We start from the raw sequence: 15,624 nt of genomic DNA on the forward strand, positions 1-15,624 counted from the left end.
ATAGTATAGAGAGAATAGAATGTAGAACAGAAGGAAGCTCTGAGAGTGAGAAGGGGAGATCTGGAAGGACAGGGTATGTGGAAGGAGAAGAGTTTTGGAAGGACAGGGGATGGAAGGACAGGAGATGGAAGGACAGGGGATATGGCAGGAGAGGAGAATTGGAAGGACAGAGATCTGGAAGAAGATGAGTTCTGGAAGGGCAGGAGATGGAAGGAGAAGAGTTCTGGAAAGACAGGGGATGGAAGGACAGGGAATATGGCAGGAGAGGAGATCTGGGAGAGGAGAGGGGATGTCAGTGACTCTGGTGGGTGGGGGGTCCTGCAGGCAGATCTGTGGCAGATCGGATTCCTGGACTGGATCTCCAGGGTGTCAGTAGATCTCAGTCGGATCCCCCCTCTCTCTCTGCCATACAAAAGTGGTCGGTGAATGTCGGGTTCCGATGAATATGAATGGCAGGGCTCCGGCGGTGTGTGGGGAAGCAGCCGGCTCCTTCCATCCCATTTCCTCGCCTTTCTCATGCTAAGTGCCCCATCAGTGTCCGCTCACACTCCGCTCTGCCCTCTATGGCCCCCTTTATCCGGCTCCCTTTGTTATCTTCTAATAGATTAGTCACCTCACTTCCCAGCTGATGATCCTGAAGAACAACTGCAGAACCCCCCACCCCACCCCCCATGACAGGGACACCTAGCTGGCACTGGGGTCCCTGTACACTCACCAGTTTCCAGCCTGGGAAAGGTCTGTGCCTGCTGTCAGCCTCAGGTACTAAGTTCAGGAGATACAGCCAAAGGGCCATGAATGGGCCACCCTCACAATCCCAGGTACCAAGGTTAAATGGTGAGATCTAAGGGCATTGAATGGGTGACCCCCACAGCCCACGTGCCAAGACTAGGAGGTAATATCTAAGCGCAATTAATGGGTAACCCCCAGCCTCAGGTACCAGGGCCAGAGATCTAAGGGCATTGAACAGTAAACCCCTCACAACCTCAGGTAACAATGTCTCAGGGCACTCAGTGGGTGACTTCTAGAACCTCAGGTGCCAGAGCCAGGAAATAACATCTAAGGGCATTAGCTGGGTATCCCCCAAAACCTCAGGTACCCAGGTCAGCAGACAAGATCTTGGGGGGACTGATAGGCCTGTGTATGTGGCACAATAACAGAACATACCCCTCCCCCCCCATCCTAACTGCAAACCATGGATGGCAAGGGGCTGCTACTGTGGCCCCTTTCCCATCAGCAGATGCACAAAGACCTGTATTCTGCCACATGAAGGTAGACAATGAATTATTCAAATCTATAAATTGCTGATTTTTTTCTGTAAGCACTCTCTCCAAATGGCAGAGAAGTGGCCCTCAGAAATACCCAGCACAGCAAATAAGATGTCAATGCCACACTCAATCTATTGATTGCAGTTCTGTCACTTACTAATATTGGTTAGCAATGTTCAATTTTGCTTCTCCAAACCATCCAGGTGAAAAGTGCAAAGGCAGGCAAAGCTGTTAGAGTTAGCTGGTGCTTCTGTGCCTGCTGCCACCCCCCAAATAGCCAGCACAGAAAATGGTATCAGTGCCCCAGCACCCCTTGTGCTATCAGTGCAGATGCAACCTGCAAAGTCAGACAGGTAGCTGGCACTGGGAGTTCCCTGTAACCCTACAATCCCCCCTCCATAACAGCAGGTAGCTGGCACTTGGGGTTCCCCATGTAACCCTACAAACCCCCAGCAGGGCAGGTAGATGGCACTTGGGGGTCCCCATGTAACCCTGCAAACCTCTAGCACAGCAGGGAGCATGCACTTGGGGGTCCCCATGTAACCCTACAAACCCCCAGCCTGACAGGTAGCTTGCACTTGGGGGTCCCCATGTAACCCTACAAACCACCAGCATGGCAGGTAGCTGGCACTTGGGGATCCCCATGGAACCCTGCAAACCCCCCAGCACGGCAGGTAGCTGGCACTTGCGGGTCCCCATGTAACCCTACAAACCCCCCAGCACGGCAGGTAGCTGGCACTTGGGGGTCCCCATATAACCCACCAATTCCCCAGCACAACAGGTAGCTGGCACTTGGGGGTCCCCATGAAACTCTACAAACCCCCCAGCATGGCAGGTAGCTGGCACTTGGGGGTCCCTATGTAACCTTGCAAAACCCCCAGCACAGCAGGTTGTTGGTACGTGGGGGGTCCCATGTAACCCTGCAAACCTCCCAGCACAGCAGGTAGCTGACACTTGGGGGTCCCCATGTAAACTTGCAAAAACCCCAGCACAGCAGGTAGCTGGTACTTGGGGGTCCCATGTAACCTTGCAAACCCCCCAGCACAGCAGGTAGCTGGCACTTGGGGCTCCCATGTCACCCTGGAAGTCCCCAGCACAGCAGGTAGCTGGCACTTGGGGGTCCCCATGTAACCCTACAACCCCCCTAGCACAACAGGTAGCTGGCACTTGGGGGTCCCCATGTAACCCTACAATCCCCCCTCCAACACAGCAGGTATCTGGCATTTGATGGCCCCCATGTAACCCTACAAACAGCCAGCACAACAGGTAGCTGGCAATTGGGGGTCCCCATGTAAACCTGCAAACCCTCAACACAGCAGGTAGCTGGCAATTGTAACACCCCCCCCCCCCTCTAGCACAGCCAGATCACCATCACTGCAAATGCCCTGAATATTGCTCTGCATGCACCCTCCCATTGTAAGCTTTGCATTGCAATCTGCAAAACAAAATATATTTTCTTTTTTGGTGGGTCAGAGCCCTGCTGGCTCAGCTGAATGCATTCTAAAGACCCCTGAGCCCCCCCCCCCCCCCTGACATGGCTCCTAAGGCTGCAGCAGGATGATGATGAGGCTGGGCAATGGTGTCACAGAAGTCCCCCTCTGCCACAGGGAGGCCAGGCTGGGATGCAGCTCTCCTGATGCTCGCAGGCTGTGATGGGAAGTGCTACTGTTGTTTCTTTGTTGACAATTCCATGAAACAACTTGAGTTGTGCATGGCTTAGCAGGAGAGCAAAGGGAAGGAAAAGGTGGGGGAAGAGGGCTGGGGGGTGGGTGACGTCACGCTGTCACGTGACCCACCAGGCTAGTATATCTTTAACTGGAAAGTAATTTATCAGGCAGTCTTTGAAAAGGGGGCTTTAAAAGTGTCTCAGGCTCATCCCTGCTGGACAGTGTGCCATCTTCTGCCAGCCTCAAGACCTTCTGATTGCACCCTCTCAATTCCTGGACATTGCTTGGAACCCCCCTTCAGACCAGCACCCCAAGACCTGCAAGGAGGGGGCACCCCTGAGGATCTTGCTGCAAGTTGGGTGTCCCCCCCCCCTTTCCTCCTCCTCCCCCCTTGTCCACCCCTGAAGATCAAGCGAGGAGCTGAGGAGCTTTTCATTGCTGGTGCTGGTAGGAACCTCTGCCTGCTGTCCTTTGCACCCCTCCCTTGGCAGGCTGGCCCACAAGCTGTGATGACCCTTTCTGGCAGCAGCAGTGCCAGTGATATGTCCGGGCAGACGGTGCTGAGCGCTGAAGATGTGGACATCGATGTGGTGGGAGAAGGAGACGAGTCCCTGGACAAGGACAGCGACTGTGAGAGCCACCACGACCACCTGGAGGAAGGAGATGAGCTGCTGGTGGGCAAGGAGCTGCCCAGGAGCCCCTCAGACAGTGCCAACGAGGCTGAGGGCAAAGGAGACCTCCAGGAGGCCGGCTCTGCCCTCCAGAACAAGCCCAAGAGCAGCCTGGTGAAGCCCCCCTACTCCTACATCGCCCTGATCACCATGGCCATCCTGCAGAGCCCCCACAAGAAGCTGACCCTCAGTGGGATCTGTGAGTTCATCAGCAACCGCTTCCCTTACTACAGGGAGAAGTTCCCAGCCTGGCAGAACTCCATCAGGCACAACCTGTCCCTCAATGACTGCTTTGTCAAGATACCTCGAGAGCCTGGCAACCCTGGCAAGGGCAACTACTGGACCTTGGACCCCCAGTCCGAAGACATGTTCGACAATGGCAGCTTCCTGAGGAGGAGGAAACGCTTTAAGAGGCACCAGCCCGACAATTTGAGGGAGCAGACCGCCCTGATGATGCAGAATTTTGGGGCTTACAGCCTGGCCAGCCCCTATGGGCGCCACTATGGGTTGCACCCTGCTGCCTACACCCACCCTGCGGCTCTGCAGTACCCCTATATCCCCCCTGTAGGGCCCATGTTGCCCCCAGCTGTGCCCCTCTTGCCCTCCAGCGAACTCAGCAGGAAAGCCTTCAACTCCCAGCTCAGCCCAAGTTTGCAGCTTCAGCTCAACAGTCTGAGCTCTGCTGCCTCTATTATCAAGTCTGAGCCCAGCAGCCGACCCTCCTTCAGCATAGAGAACATTATTGGGGTGTCTGCTGCTTCCTCAGCAGCAGCACAGACTTTTTTGAGACCCCCAGTGACTGTCCAGTCAGCCCTGATGGGCCACCAACACTTGTCTTTAACCAGAAGCACAGCCACCATCACCCCCATCCTCAGTGTCCCCACAAACCTCATATCAGGACAATTCCTACCTACAGCAGCGGCCGCAGTGGCCAAATGGCCAGCTCAATAGTCCAGGCCATCCCTCCCCCTCCCCCCCTCAACCCCATGGACATTGAACTTGAAAAGAAAGAGAAAAAAAACTGCGAACAGCCACCCATCGCTGCGAACTTTCTAAGTAATCTGTACAAAATTCGGGAATGCTTTCTGTACAGGTAAAAGAAAAAAAAATTTGTACATATTTGTATGGACACATGCAAAAAAAAAAATTATATTTGACTTTACTTTCTGGGTTTTTATTTTTTTAAGAAAAGGAAATATGTTAGTTTAGAGCACTGAGCTTTCATTTTTGTTGAAGGTTCACTCCAAAAAAAAAAATGTACAAAAGAAATTTTAATTATTAAATTTTCAAGAAAATTTTAAAAAAGTCAATTTATTAAAAAAAAATCTGTTTATATATGAATGAATATATATGTATTCTAAATGGTAATTCATGGTGTTGTACACAGTTTTTTTGTAAATAAATTTTTAAAAATGGAGCTCTGTGTCTTTAGTGTTTTCTTATTAGCATTTTTTTTTGCCAAGGCTGACCATAAAATTTGAAATCATTTTTTTAAAGAATGAAAGATCTGTGGGAGATGTGTGTCAGGTCAAGGTTTTTTTTTATTATTTTAATTTCATGCGTTGTGCTTTTGATTAACTGATCTACATGTAAAATGGATGATTTTTTTTAAATTATAGTAATGCATCTTGAAAACCATAAAAAGGTATATATATATATATATATATATATATATATATATATATATATATTTATATGTACAGCACATACACACGCATAACACACACAGATTTCAATACACGAGTTGTATTGTGTGTGTGCATATGTATATATGTGCGTTCAAAAAATATAATATCATATTTATTATGTCATCTGTGAATTACATTAAATTACAATTTATTGAATTCTTTAAAAAAAATCAGTTTTTTTTTCAATATATTTTTTTATATGTTCTAAATATTTTATATATAATAATGGTATATATATATATATATATATATATATATATATATATATATATATGCACATATACGCAGTATAGATATATATGTATGCAGGTATATAGATAGATAGATAGATAGATAGATAGATAGATAGACACACACAGTGTGTGTGTGTATATATATATATATATATATATATATATATATGTATGTATATATATATACATATATATATATATGTGTGTGTATATAAAATATATATATTATTTATAATGTATATATTCGAATATATATATATATATACACAAGCAAAATAAACACCCCTCCAAGGATGTACATATACACATTCAATAATTCTAATAATGTCTTAAATACATCTGTGCAGTTATCTTTCATATATTACTAATGTAAGATAATAGAACATAATACTTTGTACCTCATTATTACATATTACGTTATATTATGTTTCGAATTTATACATGTTTTATTTTTATCCAAGTTTTGTCAAGTTAAAATTTCACTCATTGCTAAACCTTTTTTTTTTTCTTTTCTTTTTTTTTAAATTGCTCACATTTCATTTTCTTTTTCATTCACTAAAATTTTCTCTGAGCTCAGTATCAAACCTATGCTTTTGGCAGCGCTTAAAAAATATACCATTGTGCATTAATAAAATAAAAACATACAAAGCTGTGTATTAAATAAAAATAGATGTAGTACATAAATAAAATAGCATAGGGAAATAAGAACGTTTAAAACACAAAAGTAGATACAAGTACCTAATGAAATAAAAAAATAAAAATACAAATAAAACAAAATAAAACGTATAGGTAATAGATAAGAAAAAGAAAATAGAGATGATATTTAAAAAAAAAAAGCGAATTAAATAATTGGAGGATGTGATTTAGAGGCGCAGCGTTTGCATTTTTTCCCCCGTGCGATATTTAGAAGTTGCGTCACTTTTTGGTCTCAGGCTAATCTGATGCCCCTACTGAGTAAACATTTATGCGGCTGTCTAAATAGAGGGGAATAAAACAAGCTGGCTGAGGATAGCATTGCCTGAAGTTTATAAATAAGGAGCCGCTAATAATGTGACACTAGGAGAAAGTCACCTGGTTTTACAGGGGATTATGTATCCTCATGTCCATGGAGGGGGGGCTGGGGGCCCGGGGCCCCCCTCAGCGGATGGGCTGAAGCCCAGTTATAAAAGTAGCAAGTTGTTTCACAGTTGTGTCTGCCTAATCGGTTCCTGCACAAACAGCAAATGGTCCCTGGGTTTGTACAACTAAATATAGGCGATCCCCCTGGGAAAAGGGAAAGGACTGAACATCTTGGATTCACTTTTAGGCTCAAGAAGCTGCTGATCCAATGCTTCTAAATGACATCGGATAACAGGGCTTCATTCCAGGGCTGATCCTTTGTTACTTATAAAATTACTCCTTCATAGCTCAGTGCATAGCTGCAATACCACTGCTGCCTGACCCAGGCCTGGAGAGGGAGAGAGAGAAAGAGAGCAGAGAGACTGGGAGAAAGAAAGAAAGAAAGAAAGAAAGAAAGAAAGAAAGAAAGAAAGAAAGAAAGAAAGAAAGAAAGAAAGAAAGGGAAATAAATATATGTTTAATTGTAGAACAACCCTCTCATCGTGACTATTACTATTTATTTTGTTTTATATTATTATATAATAAAACGTATAGATGAATCTCTTTACGAGGTCATCATTGTTATTCATTCTTTCTTTCCTTTCTTCTTTTTTTCTTTATTCTAAAGAAAGAGTGAAGAAAGGATGGAAAGAAAGAAAGAAAAAGAAAGAAAGAAAGAAAGAAAGAAAGAAAGAAAGAAAGAAAGAAAGAAAGAAAGAAAGAGAAAAAATAACAATGAGGACCTCATACAGGGACTCAGCTATACCTTTTATTATATAATAATATAAAACAAAATAAATAGTAATAGTCACAATGAGAGGGTTTTTCTACAATTAAACATATATTTCCTTTTATTCTTTCTTTCTTTCTTTCTCTTTCTTTCTTTCTTTCTTTCTTTCTTTCTTTCTTTCTTTCTTTCTTTCTCTCTTTTTCTTTCTTTCTTTCTTTCTTTCTTTCTTTCTTTCTTTCTTTCTTTCTTTCTTTCTTTCTTTTTCCCTCCTTTCCTCCTTTATTCCTTCTTTTTCTTTCTCTTTCCACCCCTTATTCTACCTAATGTTGCATTCTATCCTTCTCAAAGCACTGAAAAAATAAGAATCACAGTATTTGTAATATTGTTGCTACAGAATAATGATCACACCTATTGCTAATACTGCCATCCATTTTTCGGAAACATAAACTCTATTAAACAAATATTTCCTATTAATCCCTCCTATTATAATTATTATTATTTTAACTGTATCATTATAGTGTTAATGTTATTATTTCACACTACTAATACATACTACTTACTAATACTAATATTATTTCATTATTTTACAACGTTGTACTGTTCAGAAACGTGTTCAAATAATAATTACTAACATTAATATAATGGTTGTTAATATTACACAGTAATCGTTAATGATTACCGACATTGCTTCTTGCCTTCTTCACCCAAAGTATATATATGTATATATATATATATATATATAGAGAGAGAGAGAGAGAGCATAGAGAGAGAGAGAGATAGCATATATATATATAGAGAGAGAGAGAGAGAGAGAGAGAGGGAGGGAGAGAGAATATATAGAGAGAGAGAGCAAATATATATAGAGAGAGAGAGAGAGAGAGAGAGAATATATATAGAGAGAGCAAATATATATATATAGAGAGAGAGAGAGAGAATATGTATATATATATATATATATATATATATATATATATATATATATATATATATATATATATATATATAAAATATATATATATAAAATATATATATATATGTATATATAAAGAGAGAGAGCACACCCACACACACATATATATATATATATGTGTGTGTGTGCACTCTCTCTCTCTCTCTCTCTCTATATATATATATATATATATATGTACATATATATGTATGTAAAACAAATATATATATATATATATATATTATATATATATATATACATATATAGAGAGTTATATAGATATATGCGTTTTTTTATTAGCTACATGTATATGCGGTTACTAGTTATATATTTTAGATATTACAAATACGGGTTGTTTTATGTACTGCTGTAGTGTCATACTGGAACAATGATTCCGAACTGATTTATTTTACTATCTATTGTTGTTCACACATGGGTCAGGAGCTTGCGTTTATTCATTCTATTCATTTATTTAATATAAATAAATTTTTTTTTCTACAGTGTTACGATGCCTATGGTACTGGAACAAGGTGGATACATTTTTTACATTATTAATTTAATTTTAATACAACATTGGGAAGCTAATGTCATATATATATATATATATATATATATATATATATATAGCCGTGTGCACATGTTTATCAATTACCTGATTTGGACAACCATTATTTCTTATTATTCAGACGTTTGTGTTTTCTATCACTTATATTTTTTACATAACGTTTTGGCTAGTTGTTGCATTAGCTTGAATCCAGCCAATTAACTTTTCATTTACCAAAAGAAGCAGGTCAATGAATTAATTTAGTGCTAAAGAATGATGAGTATAATTAGCAGAAGACAGCTAAAGCCCACCATGGGGCAGGAGCAATGACGGTGACAAGAGTTTGGACAGCTGTGTCTTTTTTTTTTTTGGTGTTGCTTTTCAGGGGTCAACAAAGAGAATCTCAGGTACCTTTTAGCTCTGCCACCCAACAGCTGCAATACCGGCAAGAGACTTTAGGTGGCGGTGTGGCAGCGCTGTGGCACTACGGTCAAAGCATCTACCCCATTACTTTTGTCTTCGATATTAAATAACAATTTACTTGTCAACATAATAACTATCCACACCTATTCGGCATTGCATTATGTTTTTAGATCTTTCCAATAGATTGCATTGATTTTGCATGTTGCTTTCTACAGAAAAAAAGGCTCTTGAATTATCATTTTAGTAATGAGGTGGTGGCCTTAATCCCATGCCTGGTGTTCTATGTACAAAGGGGGGGGGGGGGGGGGGGTTGTTATTTGGAAGCTGATGAGAGCTCTTAAAGGTTGTACATATGTTGGCAGATTTGAGAGGCTGTAATGGTTGGCTGATGTAGGACAAGAAGCAAATTATTCAGCTATAGATAGAGGAACCTTGGTAAATGGTCAGCATGAGTGTGAAGCCAAAATGATCCTTTGGGGGTTAAAGTGTTCATAAACTCCGGACCCCGCATTCACTATATCCGGTCTCCCCGGACCCTGCATTCACTATTTCTGGTCTCCCCAGACCCTGCATTCACTATATCCGCTCTCCCCGGACCCTGCATTCACTATATCCGGTCTCCCCGGACCCTGCATTCACTATATCCGCTCTCCACGGACCATGCATTCACTATATCCGGTCTCCCCGGACTCTGCATTCACAATATCCGGTGTCCCCGGACCCTGCATTCATTATATCCGCTCTCCCTGGACCCTGCATTCACAATATCCGGTCTCCCTGGACCCTACATTCACTATATCCGGTCTCCCAGGACCCTGCATTCACTATATCTGATCCCCCAGACCCTGCATTCACTATATTCAGTCTATCAGGACCCTGCATTCACAATATCTGGTCTCCCAGGACCCTGCATTCACAATATCCGGTCTCCCCAGACCCTGCATTCACTATATTCAGTCTATCAGGACCCTGCATTCACAATATCTGGTCTCCCAGGACCCTGCATTCACAATATCCGCTCTCCCCGGACCCTGCATTCACAATATCCGGTCTCCCCGGACCCTACATTCACTATATTCGCTCTCCCCAGACCCTGCATTCACTATATCTGGTCTCCCCAGACCCTGCACTCACTATATCCGGTCTCCCCGGACCTTGCTTTCACTATATCCGCTCTCCCCGGACCCTGCATTCACTATATCTGGTCTTCCCGGACCCTGCATTCACTATATCTGGTCTCCCCGGACCCTGTATTCACTATATCTGGTCTCCCACAGTACACAGAACATGAAAATGCAATTATTGTAGTAAATATAAACTGCTAATTATCTTTTCTCATAGCAGTATATAGCAATCTTGTGACCTCTATCAATGTCCAGCAGTGCACTGGTTACAGCTTGTAGCCTCCTATATCCGGTCTCCTCGGACCCTGCATTCACTATATCCGGTCTCCCCGGACCCTGCATTCACTATATCCGGTCTCCCCGGACCCTGCATTCACTATATCCGGTCCCCCCGGACCCTGCATTCACTATATCCGCTCTCCCCGGACCCTGCATTCACTATATCCGGTCCCCCCGGACCCTGCATTCACTATATCCGGTCTCCCCGGACCCTGCATTCACTATATCCGGTCCCCCCGGACCCTGCATTCACTATATCCGGTCTCCCCGGACCCTGCATTCACTATATCCGGTCTCCCCGGACCCTGCATTCACTATATCCGCTCTCCCCGGACCCTGCATTCACTATATCTGGTCCCCCCGGACCCTGCATTCACTATATCCGCTCTCCCCAGACCCTGTATTCACTATATCTGGTCTCCCCAGACCTTGCATGCACTATATCCGGTTTCTCCAGACCCTGCATTCACTATATCCGGTCTCACCGGACCCTGCATTCACTATATCCGGTCTCCCTGGACCCTGCATTCACTATATCTGGTCTCCCCGGACCCTGCATTCACTATATCTGGTCTCCCCGGACCGTGCATTCACTATATCTGATCTCCCCAGACCCTGCATTCACTATATCTGGTCTCCCCGGACCCTGCATTCACTATATCCGGTCTCCCCAGACCCTGCATTCACTATATCTGGTCTCCCCGGACCCCGCATTCACTATATCTGGTCTCCCCGCACCCTGCATTCACTATATCCGCTCTCCCCGGACCCTGCATTCACTATATCCGCTCTCCCACAGTACACAGAACATGGAAATGCAATTATTGTAGTAAATATAAACTACTAAATACCTTTTCTCAGTAGCAGTATATAGCAGTCTTGTGATGTCTACCAGTGTCCAGCAGAGCACTGGTTACAGCTTGTAGGAGGAGTTTTCTTTCTGTTCTAGGAGGATGCAGAACCACTGACCTCTGTCTGGACAGTGCTGATCGGCCCTGTGCTGATCACATGCACTCTCCCAAGAAAAAAAACCTCCCTAGCAATACACACTAAACTGAGCATGTGCAGAGTGACTCCTAGAGCTCTGTATTATCAGCAGATGGATTGGAGACAGTAGAAGAAGGGGAGGACCAGAGAAGACAGGATCAAACAGCCTTTTTACACAATGCAGAGGATTAATCTCTTCAGTTCCACAGTGAGTATAACAAGCATGCTTTACTGCATATACAGACTGATTGTACTGTTGTGGGTTTAGTGACAGCAGGGGTGGACTGACCATTTGGAAGCTCGGACACTGCCCGAGGGCCCGGGGTCAGTAGGGGGCCCCATAAGATGCCCCTGGTACCTTTTTCATAGGCTTTTTTGAGTTTAGGCAAGGACACAGGGGCCCCATGATTCCCTATTGCCCGGGGGCCCCATGAGTTGTCAGTCCGCCCCTAAGTGACACTTTAATTACTATAACTGGAGAGTGCAAAATCTGGTGCAGCTCTGCACAGAAACCAACCAGCTTCCGGGTTTTATTGCCAAAGCTTAATAGAACAAGCTGAAGTTAGAAGCTGATTGGCTCCCATGCACAGCACCAGATTCTGAGTGCTCCAGTTTTAGTAAATCTCCCCCTAAGGGCCAGTTCACACTGCATCTGTTTCAGTTGCTTTTTTTCTGCATCAAAAACACACAAAAAGTAGGTGATCTGGTTATCAATGTCATAGTTCACATCAGCACTTGCAGTTCCAGTGCGTTCCAGTTGCAAAAAAAAAGTAGAACACGCTGCATTTTTTTCTGCACAGAACTGCACTGGAATGCGGTAAAACGCATAAAAAAAGCACCAAAAACACACATGTCCCTATTTAAATTGAAGAAAGAGAGGTGAAAAATGAACTGGAATGCGTCAAAAACGCATAAAAACGCACGGAACACACCAAAAATGCGTCAAAAACACGCATGCAAAGATGCCCTCGGACACAGCGGATCACCGATCACGGAAAGAGACGAAGATGTCGGCTCCGTCATGTAAACAGCTGATCACATGTAAACAGGGAAATGCTGGTTATCGGCATTTCTCTCCTCTCGAGCTGTCATGCTGACAGAGGAGAGGAGAGCCGGTAATCAGCTTTCTGCGGAGGGGACATCTACACTGATCATCAGGGCACTGATGATTAGTGTGCCCTGATGATCTGTGTAGCCCCAGCAGTGCAACCTGTCAGTGTCCATCAGTGCCTTGTGCCAGTGCTCATCAGTGGCACATCAATGCCACATATCAGTGCCCATCTGAGCTGCCTTTCAGTGTCACCCATCAGTGCCAGTCAGTGCCACCTATCAGTGCCAGTCAGTGCTGCCTATCAGTGTGCATCAGTGCCACCTATCAGTGTGCATCAGTGCTGCCTATCAGTGCCTGTCAAAGCTGCCTATCAGTGCCTGTCAGTGCCGCCTATCAGTGCTGCCTTTCAGTTTCCATATATCAGTGCCATGTATCAGTGCTACCTTTCAGTGTCCATCAGTGATGCCTGTCAATGCCCATCAGCGCCACCTACCAGTGCCTCCTTATCAGTGCCCATCAGTGCCACCTATCAGTGTCCAGCAGTGCAGCCTATCAGTGCCCATCACTGCAGCCTCATTAGCGCACATCAGTGAAGGAGAAAAATCACCTATTTACAAAATTTGATAACAAAAACTAAGAAAAAACTTTTTTTTTTCAAAATTTTCAGTGGTTTTTGGTTTGTTTAAGAAAAAATAAAAAACCCAGAGGTGATTAAATACCAACAAAAGAAAGCTCTATCTGTCACAAAAAAAGATACAAATTTCATATGGGTACAGTGTTGCATGACCGCGCAATTGTCACTCAAAGTGTGACAGCGCTGAAAGCTGGAAATTGGCCTGGGGGGGAAGGGGGTATAAGTGCCCTGTAGGCGAGGGGTTAAAGTAACAGATGTATGAAATATAATAACATGTTAGGAAATATAAATGCCTGTAAAAAAAATGTTTTAAATACAATAAAATATCAATCAGGGAGCACAGGTGTAATGTGGGCTCCGAGGCCCGCCCCTTGTGACATCACATTACAAGGGCTTCCCCTTCTCCATGGTCATTTTTTGTATTATGTTGTTTATATGTTATAAAGACTTGAGCCTGATGTACTAAAAGGAAAATCACTTGTAATGCAGGTTTACATGACTTTTGCAGAGACAGCAAACGCAATCCTATAGGGCAGTTCACACCAGCGTGAACCCAAGCGCTTTTGATGCTTTCAGTTTAATTTTTTCCCCTCTTTTTTTTCAATTTAAATACGGACATGTGCGTTCCAGTGCATTCTTGGTGCGTTCGGTGCATTTTTGAGGCGTTTTATCGCGTTCCATTACAGTTCTGTGCAGAAAAAACTGCAGCCTGTTCGACTTTTTTTTTCTGCAACCGGAACGCACCGGAACTGCAAGCACTGATGTGAACTATGACATTGACAACCCTATCACTGACTTTCTGTGCGTTTTGGATGCAGATAAAAAGCAACTGAAACGCATGGAGTGTGAAGCGGCCCTTAAAGCATATCTAGAACCCAACAACAACAAAAATGACAGGGAGAAGGGGAAGCCCTTGTAATGTGATGTCACAAGGGGTGTGCGCAGGGGCGGCCTGACAACTCATGGGGCCATAGGGGATTATGGGGCCCCTGTGTCCTCGCCCACACTCAAACCACACCCAAAAAAGCCTATGAAAGGTACCAGCAGGGGCGGACTGACCATTTGGAAACTCGGCACTGCCCGAGGGCCTGGGGTCAGTAGGGGGCCCCATGAGATGCCCCTGGTACCTTTTTCATAGGCTTTTTTGAGTTTGAGCAAGGACCAGGGGTGGACTGACCATTTGGAAACTCGGGCACTGCCCGAGGGCCCCAGGTCAGTAGGGGCCCCATGAGATGCCCCTGGTACCTTTTTCATAGGCTTTTTTGAGTTTGGGCAAGGACACAGGGGCCCCTTGATCCCCTATTGCCCAGGGGCCCCATGAGTTGTCAGTCCGTCCCTGGTGGTTGTAAACCTCAGACATGAAATATGAACAAATCATATCCCTCTATAGTGTGTACTTGTCCCAATCCAGAGCACTGAGTGTCATTTCTGCCTGCTGCCTCCTTCCTGTTCCATGTTGCTGTCAACATGAATCACTTCTGGCCAATTTTCCTGACACCAAGAGAAAAATGGTGACAGGGGAGGATCCTCCAGCAGACTGATAGTCGCAGCTCCGTTCCTGTGTGCTGTATGCAGAAGGAGGTGTGTCTCTTCCCTCCAATCAGCTGTCAGAACTCTCCTCACTGAGCTCTGCATAGTGTAAGGCCTCATGTGCACATGAACTCACCTAGTCATTAAACTCTCCTGGCAGCAGGGACGGACTGACTATTTGGAAATTCAGGCACTGCCCAAGGGCCCCAGGTCAGTATGGGCCCCATGAGATGCCCCTGGTACCTTTTTTATAGGCTTTTTTGAGTTTGGGCAAGGACACAGGGGCCCCATGATCCCCTATTGCCCGGGGGCCCCATGAGTTGTCAGTCCGCCTCTGGCAAGGACACAGGGGCCCCATGATCCCCTATTGCCTCGGGGTCCCACGAGTTGTCAGTCTGCCCCTGCTGATAACAGTCAGTACAAGCAGAGAGCACAGCATGGTTTCAGCGCAGAAGATTTCTGGCGGGATCAATAGGTATTTTGGAACAGATATAACAATGATTTTGCTTCCATAGTTAGTAGAGGAAATAGGAGGCACTGAGCCCGGGTTCACACATGCGGTGTGGTATATTACGTGATTCACACAGGAACCGCGCCGCATTCCTCTGTGAATCACATGTGATTTGTGTGCGGTGCGATCGAAGTTGTACATTTTGTGTGGCTCTAATGGCACCGCACCAAGAAGCTGCAGGACCCTTTTTTGGTCCGCACTAGAATCGGATTGCATGGGTATTCACACACGTATGTGAAC

General features: G+C 44.4%; 1 protein-coding gene and 1 long non-coding RNA gene across 2 annotated transcripts in view; one reads left to right on the forward strand and one right to left on the reverse strand.

The window, feature by feature from the left end:
- LOC149445783 (uncharacterized) overlaps window positions 1–15,624 on the reverse strand; it is a 500,460-nt gene that overhangs the window by 425,491 nt on the left and 59,345 nt on the right. The gene's annotated exons all lie outside the window — the stretch shown is intronic.
- On the forward strand, window positions 3,095–5,020 carry FOXD3 (forkhead box D3). Its single transcript, XM_089653380.1, has one exon. It carries the CDS (start codon window positions 3,442–3,444, stop codon window positions 4,552–4,554), a length of 1,113 nt encoding a protein of 370 aa, XP_089509506.1. The 5' UTR covers window positions 3,095–3,441; the 3' UTR covers window positions 4,555–5,020.

This window comes from Staurois parvus, unplaced genomic scaffold, assembly GCF_062004578.1.
Source record: "Staurois parvus isolate SC_StPar_1 unplaced genomic scaffold, SC_StPar_1.0 ptg000709l, whole genome shotgun sequence".
In the NCBI taxonomy this organism is placed as follows: Eukaryota; Metazoa; Chordata; class Amphibia; order Anura; family Ranidae; genus Staurois; species Staurois parvus.